We start from the raw sequence: 21,489 nt of genomic DNA, 5'->3' as shown, positions 1-21,489 counted from the left end.
TCTCCTCACCTGTCCTGTCTGGGTAATATATAACATTACTGGACATCTCCTCCCCTGTCCTGTCTGGGTAATATATAACATTACTGCACATCTCCTCACCTGTCCTGTCTGGGTAATATATAACATTACTGCACATCTCCTCACCTGTCCTGTCTGGGTAATATATAACATTACTGCACATCTCCTCACCTCTCCTGTCTGGGTAATATATAACATTACTGGACATCTCCTCCCCTGTCCAGTCTGGGTAATATATAGCATTACTGGACATCTCCCCCCCTGTCCAGTCTGGGTAATATATAGCATTACTGCACATCTCCTCACCTGTCCTGTCTGGGTAATATATAACATTACTGCACATCTCCTCACCTCTCCTGTCTGGGTAATATATAATATTACTGCACATCTGCTCCCCTGTCCTATCTGGGTAATATATAACATTACTGCACATCTCCTCCCCTGTCCTGTCTGGGTAATATATAACATTACTGCACATCTCCTCACCTCTCCTGTCTGGGTAATATATAACATTACTGCACATCTCCTCACCTCTCCTGTCTGGGTAATATATAACATTACTGCACATCTGCTCCCCTGTCCTATCTGGGTAATATATAACATTACTGCACATCTCCTCCCCTGTCCTGTCTGGGTAATATATAACATTACTGCACATCTCCTCACCTCTCCTGTCTGGGTAATATATAACATTACTGGACATCTCCTTCCCTGTCCTGTCTGGGTAATATATAGCATTACTCTCCTCTCCTGTCTGGGTAATATATAACATTACTGGACATCTCCTCCCCTGTCCTGTCTGGGTAATATATAACATTACTGCACATCTCCTCCCCTGTCCTGTCTGGGTAATATATAACATTACTGCACATCTCCTCACCTGTCCTGTCTGGGTAATATATAACATTACTGGACATCTCTTCACCTGTCCTGTCTGGGTAATATATAACATTACTGCACATCTCCTCCCCTGTCCTGTCTGGGTAATATATAACACTACTGCACATCTCCTCACCTGTCCTGTCTGGGTAATATATAATATTACTGCACATCTCACCTGTCCTGTCTGGGTAATATATAATATTACTGGACATCTCCTCACCTGTCCTGTCTGGGTAATATATAACATTACTAGACATCTCCCCTGTCCTGTCTGGGTAATATATAACATTACTGCACATCTCACCTGTCCTATCTGGGTAATATATAACATTACTGGACATCTCCTCCCCTGTCCTGTCTGGGTAATATATAACATTACTGGACATCTCCTCCCCTGTCCTGTCTGGGTAATATATAACATTACTGGACATCTCCTCTCCTGTCCTGTCTGGGTAATATATAACATTACTGCACATCTCCTCCCCTGTCCTGTCTGGGTAATATATAACATTACTGGACATCTCCTCTCCTGTCCTGTCTGGGTAATATATAACATTACTGCACATCTCCTCCCCTGTCCTGTCTGGGTAATATATAACATTACTGGACATCTCCTCCCCTGTCCTGTCTGGGTAATATATAACATTACTGGACATCTCCTCTCCTGTCCTGTCTGGGTAATATATAACATTACTGCACATCTCCTCCCCTGTCCTGTCTGGGTAATATATAACATTACTGCACATCTCACCTGTCCTGTTTGGGTAATATATAACATTACTGGACATCTCCTCCCCTGTCCTGTCTGGGTAATATATAACATTACTGGACATCTCCTCCCCTGTCCTGTCTGGGTAATATATAACATTACTGGACATCTCCTCTCCTGTCCTGTCTGGGTAATATATAACATTACTGCACATCTCCTCCCCTGTCCTGTCTGGGTAATATATAACATTACTGGACATCTCCTCTCCTGTCCTGTCTGGGTAATATATAACATTACTGGACATCTCCACCCCTGTCCTGTCTGGGTAATATATAACATTACTGGACATCTCTTCCCCTGTCCTACCTGGGTAATATATAACATTACTGGACATCTCACCTGTCCTACCTGGGTAATATATAACATTACTGGACATCTCACCTGTCCTACCTGGGTAATATATAACATTACTGGACATCTCACCTGTCCTACCTGGGTAATATATAACATTACTGGACATCTCCTCCCCTGTCCTACCTGGGTAATATATAACATTACTGGAAATCTCCTCCCCTGTCCTACCTGGGTAATATATAACATTACTGGACATCTCCTCCCCTGTCCTGTCTGGGTAATATATAACATTACTGGACATCTCCTCCCCTGTCCTGTCTGGGTAATATATAACATTACTGGACATCTCCTCCCCTGTCCTGTCTGGGTAATATATAATATTACTGGACATCTCCTCCCCTGTCCTGTCTGGGTAATATATAACATTACTGGACATCTCCTTCCCTGTCCTGTCTGGGTAATATATAGCATTACTCTCCTCTCCTGTCTGGGTAATATATAACATTACTGGGCATCTCCTCTCCTGTCCTGTCTGGGTAATATATAACATTACTGGACATCTCCTCACCTGTCCTACCTGGGTAATATATAACATTACTGGACATCTCCTCCCCTGTCCTACCTGGGTAATATATAACATTACTGGACATCTCCTCCCCTGTCCTGTCTGGGTAATATATAACATTACTGGACATCTCCTCACCTGTCCTGTCTGGGTAATATATAACATTACTGGACATCTCCTCCCCTGTCCTGTATGGGTAATATATAACATTACTGGACATCTCCTCTCCTGTCCTGTCTGGGTAATATATAACATTACTGGACATCTCCTCACCTGTCCTACCTGGGTAATATATAACATTACTGGGTATTTTCATTCCTGATTAATAACAATCATTTTAATTCTTTTTACCTTAAATGTAAATCTTCAGAGAACTTCAGACAGGCGTAAATAAACTCCTTGATCTGACAGTAGATTTTAGGAACAAACTCGGAAAAGGGAAACTTTTTGGGAAATTGTTGCTGTAAATAGAAGAGAGAGCAGGTGTTTTACACACAGTAAAGAGTGATGTCTGATCAATCATTCAGGGCACAGACATGTGTAATGTTAGGGGCCCCTTGGATACCCCAATAACATAGGGGCAGTGTAAGTGTGCCATTATCCAGGTGATGACTGATGGTCACAGTTACTAGTGAGAAACCATAAAGACAGTATCTGAGGCGGCACAATTACTAGTGGATACCATAGAGGCCAGTTATGGAGTTGTCAGGTTACTAGTGGGGTACCACAGTCAGTATTAGAGGAGTCACAGTTGTTAGTGGGATATCACAGGGGGAAGTATTTAAGAGGTCACAGATACTTGTGGGGTACCAAACGAGTCACAGTTAGTAGTGGGGTACAACAGGGGGCAGTATCATAGGAGTCAGATACTAGTGAGGTACCAAAGGGGGGCAGTATTGGAGGGGTTCACAGTTACTAGTGTTGTCAGTATTGGAGGGGGTCACATGTCCATGTGAGGAACAAAAGGGAGCAGTATTGGAGGAGGTCACAGATACTAGTGATATACCACAGGAGGCAGTATTGGAGGGGTCACAGTTACTTGCGGGGTCAGTATTGGAGGGGGTCACAGATACTAGTCAGATAACCACAGGGGTCAGTATTGGAGGGGGTCACAGGTACTAGTGGGGTCAGTATTGGAGGGGGTCACAGCTACATGTGAGATACTACAGGGGGCAGTACTGGAGGGGTAAGATTAGTATGATACCACAGGGAACAGTATTGGAGGGGTAACAGATTAGTATGATACCACAGGGGGCAGGATTGGAGGGGTAACAGATTAGTAGGATACCACAGGGAACAGTATTGGAGGGGTAACAGATTAGTAGGATACCACAGGGGGCAGGACTGGAGGCAGCTAAATGTAAGTTATCCTGGGGGCAGAATTTGAGGGGTCACATATTAGTGAGGTACCACAGGGGTCACATTAGTAGGGTACAATAGGGGGAAGTAGTGAAGGCGTCACAGGCTAGAAGAGTACCACAGGGGGCAGTATTGGAGGGGTAATAGATTAGTAGGATACCACAGGGAGCAGTATTTGAGGGGTAAGATTAGTAGGATACCACAGGGAGCAGTATTTGAGGGGTAAGATTAGTATGATACCACAGGGGGCAGTATTGGAGGGGTAAGATTAGTATGATACCACAGGGGGCAGTATTGGAGGGGTAAGATTAGTATGATACCACAGGGGGCAGTATTGGAGGGGTAAGATTAGTATGATACCACAGGGGGCAGTATTGGAGGGGTAAGATTAGTATGATACCACAGGGGGCAGTATTGGAGGGGTAAGATTAGTATGATACCACAGGGGACAGGATTGGAGGGGTAAGATTAGTAGGATACCACAGGGGGCAGGATTGGAGGGGTAAGCTTAGTATGATATCACAGCGGGCAGTATTGGAAGGGTAATATTAGTAGGATACCACAGGGGGCAGTATTGGAGGGGTAAGATTAGTATGATATCACAGGGGGCAGTATTGGAGGGGTCACAGATTAGTATGGTACCACAGGGGGCAGTATTGGAGGGGTCACAGATTAGTAAGTTACCTTCTCTAACTCGGGGTCTTGGAAGGGAAACTGGCTGATGATCTTCTTGTAAGCAGTCTCATCACTCACTGGGATTGGGCTGTAGTTATCGGCATCCAGGATGGTCCTACACAAGAAAAAGACAAGGATGATCAAAAAAAGCCAAAGCTGTGTAATAGATGAGAAAGATGCAAACTAAGAATCAGCAGTGCTAAACACCAAATGTGGGGGGGGGGTCATCTATTTGTCATAAAATTAGCAGGTATGTGTAGTGATGATGTGTTATTAATATAAAGATCTCTCCCATTGTAGATCCACTTACCTGAAGACCCCAGACCACTTCTTCAGTAAGATCTCACTGTATTGGTCTCGAACTTCAAGCAACATGTCAAAGAGCTGGTTCACCGGGAAGCCGTAGCCCTGGATGTACCGATGAAGAGGATATGGTTAGGATATAGGGAACAACAGAAAGGAACTATGGAGGAGAATGAGAGCTCGCTGCCTACCTGGAGTGTGTCCGCAAAATGCACAATGAGGTTCTTAAGGTCCAGCACTAGGTTCGGGTCAGAGCAGTATGACTACAGGAGAAAGGAGCATTTACAAATAGGTCAGAGCAAGATCATTATTCAGCTGGTGGACTGTGCCAGAGGTCAATGGGCCAGGGGGAGGGGCATCTAGAGGCCGATCGACTGGGGAGATCTATAGGTGAAAGGATTAGGGCGAGGAACATCTAAAGGTCGATGGGCCAGTAAGAGTGGCATCTAAAGGATTTCTGGGCCAGGGCAAAGGAAATCTAAAGGTCTATGGGCAAGGGACATCTAGAAGTATATGCATCAGAGAGAAATAATTAGAGGTCTATGGGGCAGTGGGAGAGACATCTAGTGGCCCATGGGACAGGAGGGGGGACATTTAGTTGTCCATGGGTCAAGAGCAGGGACATCTAGTGGTCCATGGGTCAGGAGGAGGGACATCTAGTGGTCCATGGGTCAGGAGGAGGGACATCTAGTGGTCCATGGGTCAGGAGGAGGGACATCTAGTGGTCCATGGGACAGGAGGAGGGACATCTAGTGGTCCATGGGACAGGAGGAGGGACATCTAGTGGTCCATGGGACAGGAGGAGGGACGTTTAGTTGTCCATGGGTCAGGAGGAGGGACGTCTAGTGGTCCATGGGACAGGAGGAGGGACATCTAGAAACTTATGAGCCAGAGAAATGGACATCTAAGTGTTTCTGAGACAGGGCAAGGGACATCTAAATGTATCGGAGAGAAATATCTAAAGGTCTATAGGGCAGTGGGAGAGACATTTAGAGGTCTATGGAACAGTGAGATCAAGAGGCCTTTGGTCTAGGGAGACCTAGAGGTCAATGGACTAGGGCGAGGAACATCTAGAGGTCTATGGGCCTTGAGGAAAGTCATAACCATCTATAAGACTATGGGCTAGAATAAGGGGCATCTAGAGGTCTATGGGCCTGGAGGAAAGTCATAACCATCTATAAGACTATGGGCTAGAATAAGGGGCATCTAGAGGTCTATGGGATAGGACAATGGGCATCTAGAAATCTAGGTATCGTGATGAGAAACATATAGAGGTCTATGGGCCAAAAAGACATACATCTAAAGGTCTATGGGCAAGAGACATCTGGAGGTCTATAGGCAAGAAGCATCAAAAGGTTTATGGGCAATCATGTAGTCTAGAGCCAGTCACATGGTTTAGAGGCAAAGATAAGGCCAGCTAGAGGTAGTAAGCCATTGTAATGCACACAAAAGTCTAGAACCAGTAGTAAAGACATCTAGTGGTCTTGTTCAAATGATAAAGCCATGTGGTGGTCTTGACCTAAAGATAAAGCCATCTGGTGGGCTAGAGCCAGTGAAGGAGGCATCTGGTGGTCGAGAACCATCTAAAAAAAAGCAAGAGCCCCACCAAGAGTTCTAGAGCAATTGTGAGGGTGACAGAAGTAGAAGGACCATCTAATACCCTATTGCATTAAATGATTTTATCAACATTAAAGGGATATTCTAGTGGAAATACCTCCAACTGGCTCCAGAAAGTTAATTAGATTTGCAAATTATATTAAAAAAATCTTAATCCAGTACTTACAAGCTGCTGAAGTAGAGTTGTTCTTTTCTGTCTGACCACAGTGCTCTCTGCTGACATCTGTCTGTCTCAGGAACTGTCCAGAGCAGCAGAGGTTTGCTGTAGGGATTTGCTCCTACTCTGGACAGTTCCTGAGACAGACAGAGGTGTCAGCAGAGAGCACCTACCAATATAATTAAATTTTATGTCCTATTACATTTTGTTTTTATATCGGAATAGACTATTTGTATATAATTCTTTGTTTATAGAAATCTTTTGGAAGGCACTAGTCGGTGCCGAAACGAGTCGTCTCTACTGTAATCAAAAAATTGTATGTTGTCCTGTGTTGGCCCGAGTCCTTCATTTACGTTCAAGTTTTGAGCCGCGCCTCCAAGACCGTTTTTTTGCTTGTATGTTCGCTTGTCCAAATCGGTTTCCTTCCTGGAATCTGATACCAGTCAGAGTGCAGCAGCCAAAATCTACTCCACTTTCCATACCGCTGAAGTTACACACCAACACGTAACTTTTTTTTTTTTTTGTGTGGTGGAGGGTGCACACCTTTTTAATAAACTATACCAGGGAGCGCCCCGTCTTTTCTTCTCTCTCCCAATATTCTCAGACAGAAAAGAACAACTCAACTTCAGCAGCTGATAAGTACTGGAAGGATAAAAAAAAATTTATTTTTTTTTTACTAGAAGTAATTTACAAATCTGATTAACTTTCTGGAGCCAGTTGATATAAAAAAAAAAATGTTTTTCACTGGATAACCCCTTTAAGCCAGGACATTGTGTCAAGAAACCCAACATTTAGATAAATTACCGAGTGCGTCCGCAGCGCAGCCATGGTCTTCGACAACGCTAAATCCCACAACTCATCAACGTAAGCCTGATTCACCAGGCCGCCCGTCGTGTGCAGAATGTGATCCTCAACCACGAAAAATCTGTAAAAGCCAGACAGAAATGTTGGAAAGTGACACTTTCCATACCCCACCAGGGTCGGAATAGAAAATATCCTAATTTACTAGACAAGAGATCAACATACGAACAGCCCAATGGGTGAATATATACGCCTCAGCGAGCATCCTTGAGCCTAGGTCAAGATACACAGACACAGTGTAACAAACTACAGCTGTGAGACACCTGGGCAAGATGACTTTCTTAGCCTCTGAATGTAAACAATGAATGTCCCCCCCCCCCCCATTCCCAGATCGGGAACAGATCGTGTTGACGAAACACAAAGTATATGTAGAAAGTTGCCTTATTTCCTTTTCACTATACAATGATTAAAAAAAAAAAAATTATAATTATATATAATCCTAAATGAGGCCACCTCCACGTGGTGGATGGGGGACACGTTTTTGATCAAAAAAGTGCGCTAAGAGCCTCAATCTTTTGACCAATGTGTGCTGCTGCAATCTTCTCATATATATATATATATATATATATATATATATATATATATATATATATAATCCCAAAATAAAGCAGCACTACTTATCCAGTCCAACCAAAAAATTGGTGCCAGCGTCCCAAAGGACTTGATCAGAGTCCATCCAAGATAAAAACCAGATACAGGCGCAGCACTCCAACAAAATAAGTGATTTAATGTCTCATGTCAGCATTACAACGTTTCAGCTCCTCCTGGAGCCTTTTTCAAGCATGGTTGAAAATGCTTGAAAAAGGCTCCAGGAGGAGCTGAAACGTTGTAATGCTGACATGAGACATTAAATCACTTATTTTGTTGGAGTGCTGCGCCTGTATCTGGTTTTTATATATATATATATATATATATATATATATATATATATATATATATATATATATATACATATATACATATATATATACACATATATACACACACACATCTACATACATATATATATATATATATATATACACATACACACACACACACACACACACACACCAGTATTTCCTCCTTTAAAGGGGTATTGCAGGAAAAAGAAACTTTATATATCTATAATATCTATCTATCTATCTATCTATATCTATCTATATCTATCTATCTATCTATCTAGATATATCAACTGGTTCCAGAAAGTTAAACAGATTTGTAAATTACTTCTATTAAAAAAATCTTAATCCTTCCAATAACTATCAGCTGCTGAAGTGTTGTTCTTTTCTGTCTGACAACAGTGCTCTCTGCTGACATCTCTGCTTGTCTCGGGAACTGCACAGAGAAGAAGAGGTTTGCTATGGGGATTTGCTTCTAATCTGGACAGTTCCCGAGACACGTGTCATCAGAGAGCACTTAGACAGAAAAGAACAACTCAACTTTAGCAGCTCAGAAGTACTGAAAGGATAAAGATTTTTTTAATAAGTAATTTACAAATCTGTTTAACTTTCTGGAGCCAGTTGATACAGATTATATACATACATATATATATATATATATATATATATATATATATATCAAAAAGATTTTTCCTGGATAACCCCTTTTAATCAACTTTTTCTACAATTCCAAGAGTACTCCACTGCCCTAGCAATCGAAACATTTAGTTCCAAACGGTGGGTCGTAACATCACGGCCATGCCCCTCGTGAAGTCACACCCCCCCCCCCCTTGGTGAAAGTCTATGGGAGGGGGCATGGCGGCCATCACGCCCCCTGTCATAGACTTGCATTGAGGGGGCGTGTTGTGGCGGCACAAAGGGGCGTGGTCGTGGAGTCACAAACCCGGCACCCAGTGTTCGGAACTAAATGTTCCGAACGCTGGAGCAGTGGTGTACCTCTTTAAAACTTGGACCAGCTGTGTCCACACCTCCACCTTATTGTCCTGTGTCTGGCTGTAAGACAACTGACTGCAGCAGGAGCCTCCCCCCACCCTGACCAACAGAATTAAAGCACTGCATCCGCCACATATCTGTGTAGCTCAAACCTACATCAGAGGTGCCTCCAGCTGTTGCAAAATTACAACTCCCAGCAAGCCCGGACAGCCTTCGGCTGTCCGGGCATGCTGAGAGTTGTAGTTTTACAACAGCTGGAGGTACCCTGGTTGGAAAACGCTGAACTACATATACTAGAGGTTAGCTCCAGCCAAAAATAGGATCTGAACGAGGAATTACGGCTATTCCGAACAAATTCCATTTAGGAAAGATTGCTAAATGGGGACTGCAGTATTCCAGCGGAATTTCTGTGTTCTCAGAAGACAGATTCCGCCGAAATTCAAGCCCCAATGACTTCAATGGGACTCTTCCGCAAAACATTAAAGGGGTACTCCTGTAGAAAACTTTTTTTTTTTTTTTAAATCAACTGGTGCCAGAAAGTTAAACAGATTTGTAAATTACTTCTATTAAAAAATCTTAACCCTTCCAATACATTTTATGGGCTGTATACTACAGAGGAAATGCTTTTCTTTTTTGAATTTCTCTGATGTCATGACCACAGTGCTCTCTGCTGACCTCTGCTGTCCATTTTAGGAACTATCCAGAGCAGTATATTCTCAGTATATTTTCTCCTGCTCTGGACAGTTCCAAAAATGGACAGCAGAGGTCAGCAGAGAGCACTGTGGTCGTGACATCAGAGTAATCCAAAAAGAAAAGCATTTCCTCTGTAGTATACAGCCCTTAAAAAGTACCGGAAGGATTAAGATTTTTTTAATAGAAGTAATTTACAAATCTGTTTAACTTTCTGACACCAGTTGATTTAAAAAAAAAAAAAAAAAGTTTTCCAGGGGAGTACCCCTTTAACACTGGTTTTCTATTTTTGCGGAATTCGATTATTTGTTGTTTGAATGGGCCAGCGGAACCACAATGAAGTGAACGTACAGTAAATTTCAGCAGAAATTCCTGCGGAATTCTTTCTTGGATTTCCGCCGTCTGAACGCAGCCTATGGGTAGTAGACGCACACACTTACCCTACAATCTGGTGGAAGTATTTCCTGTATCCGTCCAGAGTTTCATGCTGAAACAAACACATACACAAAAGTAAGGGAAGATACAAATGGGTTGGTACATGTGCTACATGCACACAAAAGGTTTATTAATTAGCAGTTTTACTTGCTGTATTGAAATATCCGTCCACTTCTCCCCTTGCAGTGCGGAGAACCTATCCCGTATATGTTACAAAGATACAGACCAGGCCTGGACAGGGGGAATTGCAGGACGGATACTTACCATGTTAGATGGTGGCTGCAGCACTAGTCGTGCCTGCTTTCTCCTCTGCTTCCTGTAGTAGTTCTCGAAGATCTCCCGAGAACCCTAAAATAAGAAGAAAACATCACGGTTAGAAAACACTGTAGAAAAAGTCCTAAAGATTCAAGTTGGAGAAACACCTACGATAAAAAAGGGTCATTATTGTAAAAATAAAAAAGATGAAATGGGCAAATTCGACAACATATTACATTACTTATCCTGTACTGATCCTGATTATATCCTGTATTATACTCCAGAGCTGTACTCACTATTCTGCTGGTGAGGTCACTGTGTACATACATTACATTACTTATCCTGTACTGATCCTGATTATATCCTGTATTATACTCTAGAGCTGTACTCACTATTCTGCTGGTGAGGTCACTGTGTACATACATTACATTACTTATCCTGTACTGATCCTGATTATATCCTGTATTATACTCCAGAGCTGTACTCACTATTCTGCTGGTGGGGTCACTGTGTACATACATTACATTACTTATCCTGTACTGATCCTGATTATATCCTGTATTATACTCCAGAGCTGTACTCACTATTCTGCTGGTGGGGTCAGTGTGTATATACATTACATTACGTATCCTGTACTGATCCTGATTATATCCTGTATTATACTCCAGAGCTGTACTCACTATTCTGCTGGTGGGGTCACTGTGTACATACATTACATTACTTATCCTGTACTGATCCTGATTATATCCTGTATTATACTCCAGAGCTGTACTCACTATTCTGCTGGTGGGGTCACTGTGTACATACATTACATTACTTATCCTGTACTGATCCTGATTATATCCTGTATTATACTCCAGAGCTGTACTCACTATTCTGCTGGTGGGGTCAGTGTGTATATACATTACATTACGTATCCTGTACTGATCCTGATTATATCCTGTATTATACTCCAGAGCTGTACTCACTATTCTGCTGGTGAAGTCACTGTGTACATACATTACATTACTTATCCTGTACTGATCCTGATTATATCCTGTATTATACTCCAGAGCTGTACTCACTATTCTGCTGGTGAGATCACTGTGTACATACATTACATTACTTATCCTGTACTGATCCTGATTATATCCTGTATTATACTCCAGAGCTGTACTCACTATTCTGCTGGTGAGGTCACTGTGTACATACATTACATTACTTATCCTGTACTGATCCTGTGTTATATCCTGTATTATACTCCAGAGCTGTACTCACTATTCTGCTGGTGAGGTCACTGTGTACATACATTACATTACTTATCCTGTACTGATCCTGAGTTATATCCTGTATTATACTCCAGAGCTGTACTCACTATTCTGCTGGTGAGGTCACTGTGTACACACATTACATTACTTATCCTGTACTGATCCTGAGTTATATCCTGTATTATACTCCAGAGCTGTACTCCCTATTCTGCTGGTGAGGTCACTGTGTACATACATTACATTACTTATCCTGTACTGATCCTGAGTTATCTCCTGTATTATACTCCTGGGCTGTACTCACTATTCTGCTGGTGAGGTCACTGTGTACATATATTACATTACTTATCCTGGTCCAGAGTTATATTTCAGAGCTACATTCACAAATTTTTTTTTGGCAACAGCTGGAGGCACACTGGTTGAGAAACACTGACCTAGAGACTGACTTTACAACTACAATCTACAAAAGGGTTAAAGATCCCGCAGACCACAATGCAGAGAATATATCCAGCCATGAGCCCTCTCCAGAGACAGGGACGTGTAATAGGAACCCCCACTTCGGGGGTCAGAGGGTCAGCAAGTACTTAGTAGGACATCATAACAAGTAGATTCAGTGTCCCCGGGGGGAGCAGAGCAGTAGTGGTCCCCCCCCCCCCCCCCCCCCCCCAGCACGTAGCAGCCTCTGGTTATCGCAGTCCCTGGACCCTATTAATGGTTTCTTCCTGTGTCCTTATCACTGCACAGCACAAAGTATCCCGGCCAGACCGTGCCCCTATGATCTCACTGTATGTTTACCGCTATCTACCAGCAGCCGGGCCACGAGATGGGCAGATAGAGCTCTGCGGGGTGAAATAGTGACATCTGGCATCTGTCACATAGAGAACATACAAGGCTGAGCCCAGCAATACATCACAACCATGTGCTGTGAAGGTCATAGAATGGACTTCAAGGTCATCGGAACACCACAACTCCCAGCAGTGTACACCTTCCATCATCACCACTCCTCATCCTCAGTGTACACCTTCCATCATCACCACTCCTCATCCTCAGTGTACACCTTCCATCCCCACCACTCCTCATCCTCAGTGTACACCTTCCATCCCCACCACTCCTCATCCTCAGTGTACACCTTCCATCATCACCACTCCTCATCCTCAGTGTACACCTTCCATCATCACCACTCCTCATCCTCAGTGTACACCTTCCATCATCACCACTCCTCATCCTCAGTGTACACCTTCCATCACCACCACTCCTCATCCTCAGTGTACACCTTCCATCCCCACCACTCCTCATCCTCAGTGTACACCTTCCATCATCACCACTCCTCATCCTCAGTGTACACCTTCTATCACCACCACTCCTCATCCTCAGTGTACACCTTCCATCACCACCACTAGGGGTGTGAATCGCCAAGAATTTGGCGATTCGATTCGAATCGCGATACCAGTGTGGCGATTCGATATATCCCGATATATCGCGATACCGTCTAGGTGACGATACATCGCGATATATCTCGATATATCGCCCACCTGGGAGCATTCATAGATCCCAATAGACGCCGCTGTCAGCTTTGACAGCGGCGATCTAGTACTCCGGTGCACACTTTTCTCATGTTATCCCGTCCGGGCTGCAAAATAAAATAAAACGCACTTTATCTTACCTGCCAACGAGCCCGCGGAGCTCCGGTAGAGGTGTTGGGTCCCCGGGCTGTATTCTTCTTACTTCCTGTTAGTCCGGCACGTCACATGGAGCTTCAGCCTATCACCAGCGGAGGCGGGACATCGCTGCGGCTGGTGATAGGCTGAAGCTCCATGTGACGTGCCGGACTAACAGGAAGTAAGAAGAATACAGCCCGGGGACCGAACACCTGTACCGGAGCTCCGGGGGCTCGTTGGCAGGTAAGATACGGGCGTCCGCAGATAAAAATTTCACATCCCTAAAAGAATCGATTCAAAAATATTTTGAATCGATTCTGTATCGGCAAATGAAAAATCGCGATTATCGTGAGAATCGATTTTTTCTTACATCCCTAACCACCACTCCTCATCCTCAGTGTACACCTTCCATCATCACCACTCCTCATCCTCAGTGTACACCTTCCATCATCACCACTCCTCATCCTCAGTGTACACCTTCCATCATCACCACTCCTCATCCTCAGTGTACACCTTCCATCCCCACCACTCCTCATCCTCAGTGTACACCTTCCATCCCCACCACTCCTCATCCTCAGTGTACACCTTCCATCCCCACCACTCCTCATCCTCAGTGTACACCTTCCATCACCACCACTCCCCATCCTCAGTGTACACCTTCCATCACCACCACTCCTCATCCTCAGTGTACACCTTCCATCACCACCACTCCTCATCCTCAGTGTACACCTTCTATCACCACCACTCCTCATCCTCAGTGTACACCTTCCATCATCACCACTCCTCATCCTCAGTGTACACCTTCCATCATCACCACTCCTCATCCTCAGTGTACACCTTCCATCATCACCACTCCTCATCCTCAGTGTACACCTTCCATCATCACCACTCCCCATCCTCAGTTTACACCTTCCATCCCCACCACTCCTCATCCTCAGTGTACACCTTCCATCATCACCACTCCTCATCCTCAGTGTACACCTTTCATCCCCATCACTCCTCATCCTCAGTGTACACCTTCCATCATCACCACTCCTCATCCTCAGTGTACACCTTCCATCATCACCACTCCTCATCCTCAGTGTACACCTTCCATCCCCACCACTCCTCATCCTCAGTGTACACCTTCCATCACCACCACTCCTCATCCTCAGTGTACACCTTCCATCATCACCACTCCTCATCCTCAGTGTACACCTTCCATCATCACCACTCCTCATCCTCAGTGTACACCTTCCATCATCACCACTCCTCATCCTCAGTGTACACCTTCCATCCCCACCACTCCTCATCCTCAGTGTACACCTTCCATCATCACCACTCCTCATCCTCAGTGTACACCTTCCATCCCCACCACTCCTCATACTCAGTGTACACCTTCCATCACCACCACTCCTCCTCCTCAGTGTACACCTTCCATCCCCACCACTCCTCCTCCTCAGTGTACACCTTCCATCATCCCCACTCCTCATCCTCAGTGTACACCTTCCATCCCCACCACTCCTCATCCTCAGTGTACACCTTCCATCCCCACCACTCCTCATCCTCAGTGTACACCTTCCATCATCACCACTCCTCATCCTCAGTGTACACCTTCCATCCCCACCACTTCTCATCCTCAGTGTACACCTTCCATCATCACCACTCCTCATCTTCAGTGTACACCTTCCATCACCACCACTCCTCATCCTCAGTGTACACCTTCCATCATCACCACCACTCCTCATCCTCAGTGTACACCTTCCATCTCCACCACCACTCCTCATCCTCAGTGTACACCTTCCATCTCCACCACCACTCCTCATCCTCAGTGTACACCTTCCATCCCCACCACTCCTCATCCTCAGTGTACACCTTCCATCATCACCACTCCTCATCCTCAGTGTACACCTTCCATCACCACCACTCCTCATCCTCAGTGTACACCTTCCATCATCCCCACTCCTCATCCTCAGTGTACACCTTCCATCCCCACCACTCCTCATCCTCAGTGTACACCTTCCATCACCACCACTCCTCATCCTCAGTGTACACCTTCCATCATCCCCACCACTCCTCATCCTCAGTGTACACCTTCCATCCCCACCACTCCTCATCCTCAGTGTACACCTTCCATCATCACCACTCCTCATCTTCAGTGTACACCTTCCATCATCACCACCACTCCTCATCCTCAGTGTACACCTTCCATCATCACCACTCCTCATCCTCAGTGTACACCTTCCATCATCACCACTCCTCATCCTCAGTGTACACCTTCCATCCCCACCACTCCTCATCCTCAGTGTACACCTTCCATCATCCCCACCACTCCTCATTCTCAGTGTACACCTTCCATCCCCACCACTCCTCATCCTCAGTGTACACCTTCCATCCCCACCACTCCTCATCCTCAGTGTACACCTTCCATCCCCACCACTCCTCATCCTCAGTGTACACCTTCCATCCCCACCACTCCTCATCCTCAGTGTACACCTTTGATCCTAACCACTCCTCATCCTCAGTGTACACCTTCTATCCCCACCACTTCTTATCCTTAGTGTACACCTTCCATCATCCCCACCACTCCCCATCCTCAGTGTACACCTTCCATCACCACCACTCCTCATCCTCAGTGTACACCATCACCACCACTCCTCATCCTCAGTGTACACCATCACCACCACTCCTCATCCTCAGTGTACACCTTCCATCATCACTACCACTCCTCATCCTCAGTGTACACCTTCCATCATCACCACCACTCCTCATCCTCAGTGTACACCTTCCATCATCACCACTCCTCATCCTCAGTGTACACCCTCCATCATCACCACTCCTCATCCTCAGTGTACACCTTCCATCATCACCACTCCTCATCCTCAGTGTACACCGTCCATCACCACCACTCCTCATCCTCAGTGTACACCTTCCATCACCACCACTCCTCATCCTCAGTGTACACCTTCCATCATCACCACTCCTCATCCTCAGTGTACACCCTCCATCATCACCACTCCTCATCCTCAGTGTACACCTTCCATCCTCACCACTCCTCATCCTCAGTGTACACCTTCCATCATCACCACCACTCCTCATCCTCAGTGTACACCTTCCATCCTCACCACCACTCCTCATCCTCAGTGTATACCTTCCATCCTCACCACCACTCCTCATCCTCAGTGTACACCTTCCATCCCCACCACTCCTCATCCTCAGTGTACACCTTCCCCACCACTCCTCATCCTCAGTGTACACCTTCCCCACCACTCCTCATCCTCAGTGTATACCTTCCATCTCCACCACCACTCCTCATCCTCAGTGTACACCTTCCATCCCCACCACTCCTCATCCTCAGTGTACACCTTCCCCACCACTCCTCATCCTCAGTGTACACCTTCCCCACCACTCCTCATCCTCAGTGTACACCTTCCCCACCACTCCTCATCCTCAGTGTACACCTTCCATCACCACCACTCCTCATCCTCAGTGTACACCTTCCATCCCCACCACTCCTCATCCTCAGTGTACACCTTCCATCCCCACCACTCCTCATCCTCAGTGTACACCTTCCATCCCCACCACTCCTCATCCTCAGTGTACACCTTCCATCACCACCACTCCTCATCCTCAGTGTACACCTTCCATCATCGCCACCACTCCTCATCCTCAGTGTACACCTTCCATCATCCCCACCACTCCTCATCCTCAGTGTACACCTTCCATCCCCACCACTCCTCATCCTCAGTGTACACCTTCCATCATCACCACTCCATCCTCAGTGTACACCTTCCATCCCCACCACTCCTTATCCTCAGTGTACACCTTCCATCATCACCACTACTCCTCATCCTCAGTGTACGCCTTCCATCCCCACCACTCCTCATCCTCAGTGTACACCTTCCATCATCACCACCACCACTCCTCCTCATCCTCAGTGTATACCTTCCATCATCACCACTCCTCATCCTCAGTGTCCACCTTCCATCCCCACCACTCCTCATCCTCAGTGTACACTGTCCATCAAAACTACTCCTTGTATGCTGCCCCTTTTATGCCTTGTCAAAGGGAGATTTTGTTTTTCCTTTGGGATTTCTCTCTTCCTATGCTTAGTCGCTCTCAGGCGGAAGCGTTATATGCCCCCTTTTCGGTTGAGGAGGTGGAATGGGCTCTTAGAAATAGTCCTCATGAGAAGACCCCCCAGTTTAGATGGGATGATAGGTGACTGGTACAGGAAGAATGAGGAATGATTGACCCCTATAATTCTTAAATTGTTTCACTCCATTGCTGACGCCGATGCTCTTCCAGACTCTATGAGGGAGGCGTTTATTGTAGTGCTTCCTAAGCCTGGAAAAGATCCGTTACTGCCTGACTCCTATATACCTATTTCCTTATTGAATGCTGATTCAAGATTTTGGCTAAAGTATTGGCTACTCGCCTGTATGGGGTCATTGATACTGTCGTTCATCCTGACCAAACTGGGTTTAAGTCGGGTAGGGCTACTGATGTTAATGTGAAGTGTCTGCAACTCAACATTGACCGGTTTAGTGTCATTTTGGGCTTGCGGGTCAACTGGGCCAAGTCCTCATTGATGGCTCTGTTGTCTGGAGTTCCCCTTCCTTCTCATCCTTCGGCCGGGGTATAAATGGTTTCCCGTTTCAGATACGTGGGGGTGGAAGTGACTACATCCCTACTAGACTATATGTGGTTGAACTCAGATCCACTCTTGTGCTCCACTGTGGAGCGGCTCAATGCCTGGTCCTCGCTTCCTCTCTCCTCAGCGGGTAGGATCAATATTTTTTAAATGATATACCTTCCTATATTCCTTTACCTTTTTCATTTAGCGCCTGTGATTCCCTCTAGGAAATATTTTAATACATTGTGTGGTGCTCTGGGATCCTTTTATTGGCAGGGGAAGTCTCCCAGACTCGGTCGGGCTTTTCTCCAGGCTCCTAAAAGGTATGGTGGCCTGGCGGCCCCTGACATGTATAATTATTTTCTTGCCTCCCAACTGGTCTATGCAGCGTGGTGGATCAACCTGTATCTGTCGAACTCGGCAACGGCCCTGGCTGGTGCGACTATAGGATCCTATGAATCTCTCACTAATACTTACTCGTTCTTCCTTTCCTGTTGCTCTTCAGACTATTGCTAAAGTGTGGTCTGTGGTGTCTAGCAAATTTCCACAACCGTTGGTTTCTCCTAGGGCACCCTTGTGGGGAAAGTACATTTACCTCACCTACATGGGTTACAGGAGACCAGTTTTTGGGGTCCTCATGGTGTCAAATTTGTGCTTCACCTGTTTGGGAGGACCAAATTTTCTTGTCCTTTCATATATGAAGGAACGTTATGGTATCCCTGGTAATGCCTTCTTTAGGTATCTGCAGCTCAGTTCAGGCGCAGTTTGGCTCCCTGACGTTTACCTATGTGTTTTCTGAGGTGGAGCTTCTATTCACTACGGACCTTTCTAAAACACTTACTCAAGTTTATGCGCTCCTCCAGACACTGGGACCTAACCCTTTCTTACAAGCCTTCCATTAATGCGTGGCTGATATCCCGGATTTGTCTGACAGTCAATGTAAGGATGTTGAATATTACTATTATGCTACTGTGGTCAGTAGTCGAGATATGCTGATACAATCAAGATATGTTCTGAGGTTGTATTATAACCCTGCTAAGGTGTTTCTCAGTCTGACTTATGTTTCCGATGCTCTGTGGAAGTTGGTACTTTTCTGCAAGCAGTGTGGGAGTGTCCTGTCGTTGCTATCTTCTGGAGTGAGGTTATGGAGTTTCTTGCTGATAATCTGGACTTTGCTTTTATGCTTACTCCGGAGGTATGTTTGCTGGGAGTTATTACTGGCGTAGTCTCTAGCTCACACAGACGTTTGCTGATTCTCTTCCTGCTATTCTGCGCTCGTAAAGTGGTAGTGATGACCTGGAAGGATACTTCCTCTCCCCTGTCTCCTTGGCCAAATATGGTAAACAAATATTTCCCGTTGTATCAAGCCCTATATGTGAGAAGCAAGTGCCCTAAGAAATTTGACAGAGTATGGACCCCTTGGCTTCTGCTGAAAGTGTCAGCGGACCCTCCAACTAGTTTATCACAGTAGCTTTCAATGGTATACTGGTGTTCTCTAGGGGGAGGGGCTGGGAAGGGTTGGGGCTGCCGGGATGTGATTTTGCATCTGTTTTTCTTTGTTGGGCCTCCTCTGGTTCGGTATCAGATGTGCCCTGCTGGTGCTCACTTTTGTGGAGTGGATTACCTGTCTGTGCTTCACAGCTAGTCCCTGAGACCAACGGAGTCTGTTGTTGTTCATTTTTATTATCCCACCTAGTTGGTGGTGTATGTACATAAAAAATGCAAAACTTAAATTACTTTAAAATCCCTACATGTTTCTCCCGTCAGATACAGGTGGGTTCATCAGGGAACCAGGAAATAGTAACCAGGTCAGGGTAAATATGAGAAGTAGCATAAATGTCTTACAAATTAACAGGTATAAATGCTACCCTACATAGAGATAGTACCAAAGACATATTAATAAATGGTAATATGAAAGATTGGTTTCCAGATGAAAGTACAGCTATACTAACATGCACATGCCTAAAGAATATTAACATAAAGGGATATAAAGATTCCAAAATTGATAGAAAACTGGGATGGTAAATACAAGCCCATGAAAATAACTGGTAGCACACTTAGATGCTCTACAGAAACCAATCAATGAGACTACATATGGAAAACAGCAGGCGTATGTAGCCTAGTAATAGTAATAATAGACCGATATGGGGGGAAGGAACCTATAACATAGAGGGGGAAGATAGTGTAGATAGAGAGGGGGGACTACTTAATGTACTTTGCGGTGGAGCGGAGGCAGGGGTTAGAATAGTTAATATAGTGAATTGCATGTTGACTAATGCCAGAAGTCTGACCAATAAAACTGACGAACTGGAGTGGTTGATGTCTGAGGAGGATTATGACATAGTGGGTATAACAGAGACTTGGTTAGACAATAGCTGTGACTGGGCGGTCAACATACAGGGATATAGTCTATTCAGGAAGGATGGGACAAAACAGAAAAGAGGAGGAGTTTGTCTGTACGTGAAATAGAGTCTGAAGGCCGCACTGCGGAAGGATATATGGGAGGGAAATGATAATGTCCATAGTAAGAGGGACTGTTCCCCAGGACTGGCGTATGGCAAATGTGGTGCCAATATTTAAAAAGGGGTCAAAAGGTGAAACCAGGAATTATAGACCTGTTAGTTTAACTTACGTTGTATGTAAATTGTTTGAGGGTTTTCTAAGAGATGCTATTTTGGAGTATCTTGATGAGGGATCGGTCCTGTCAAACTAACCTGATCAGCTTCTATAAAGGAGGTGAGCTCCAGACTAGACCATAGGGAATCGCTGGATGTCATATATCAAGATTTTTCCAAAGCATTTGATATGGTTCCACATAAAAGGTTGGTGCATAAAAGGAGAAGGATTGGGATGGGGGAGAATGTGTGTAAGTGGCTCACTGATAGGAAACAGAGGGTGGTTATTAATGGTACTTATTCTGATTGGGTGACTGTAACTAGTGGGGTACCACAGGGGTCAGTCTTGGGTCCTGTCCTATTTAATATATTTATTAGTGACCTTGTAGAGGGGTTAAATAGTAAAGTAGCAATCTTTGCAGATGATACTAAACTCCGTAAAGTGGTAAACACAATAGAGGACAGTGCACTGTTACAAATGGATCTGGTTAGGTTGGGGGTTTGGGTTGGGAAGTGGAAGATGAGGTTCAACACTGATAAATGTAAGGTAATGCACATGGGGAGGAAAAATCCGGGCTGGGATTATGTATTAAATGGGAGAAC

General features: G+C 45.1%; 1 protein-coding gene across 3 annotated transcripts in view; it reads right to left on the bottom strand.

Annotated features, from left to right (window-relative positions):
- Window positions 1–21,489, bottom strand: part of EXOC6B (exocyst complex component 6B) — a 267,847-nt gene that overhangs the window by 102,451 nt on the left and 143,907 nt on the right. For all 3 annotated transcript variants that reach the window (XM_056552744.1, XM_056552745.1, XM_056552749.1), the window contains exons 9-15: window positions 10,764–10,847; window positions 10,505–10,551; window positions 7,444–7,564; window positions 5,057–5,128; window positions 4,873–4,970; window positions 4,572–4,677; window positions 2,880–2,989 (exon numbers count right to left, since the gene is read on the bottom strand). In XM_056552744.1, the coding sequence (XP_056408719.1) occupies window positions 2,880–2,989; window positions 4,572–4,677; window positions 4,873–4,970; window positions 5,057–5,128; window positions 7,444–7,564; window positions 10,505–10,551; window positions 10,764–10,847 (638 nt within the window). The remainder of the gene's footprint in view (window positions 1–2,879; window positions 2,990–4,571; window positions 4,678–4,872; window positions 4,971–5,056; window positions 5,129–7,443; window positions 7,565–10,504; window positions 10,552–10,763; window positions 10,848–21,489) is intronic.

The sequence above is a fragment of the Hyla sarda genome, chromosome 1 (genome assembly GCF_029499605.1).
Source record: "Hyla sarda isolate aHylSar1 chromosome 1, aHylSar1.hap1, whole genome shotgun sequence".
Lineage (NCBI taxonomy): Eukaryota > Metazoa > Chordata > Amphibia > Anura > Hylidae > Hyla > Hyla sarda.
The sequence above is the reverse complement of the archived record's forward strand: the minus strand, read 5'-3'. Positions and strand labels throughout refer to the sequence as shown.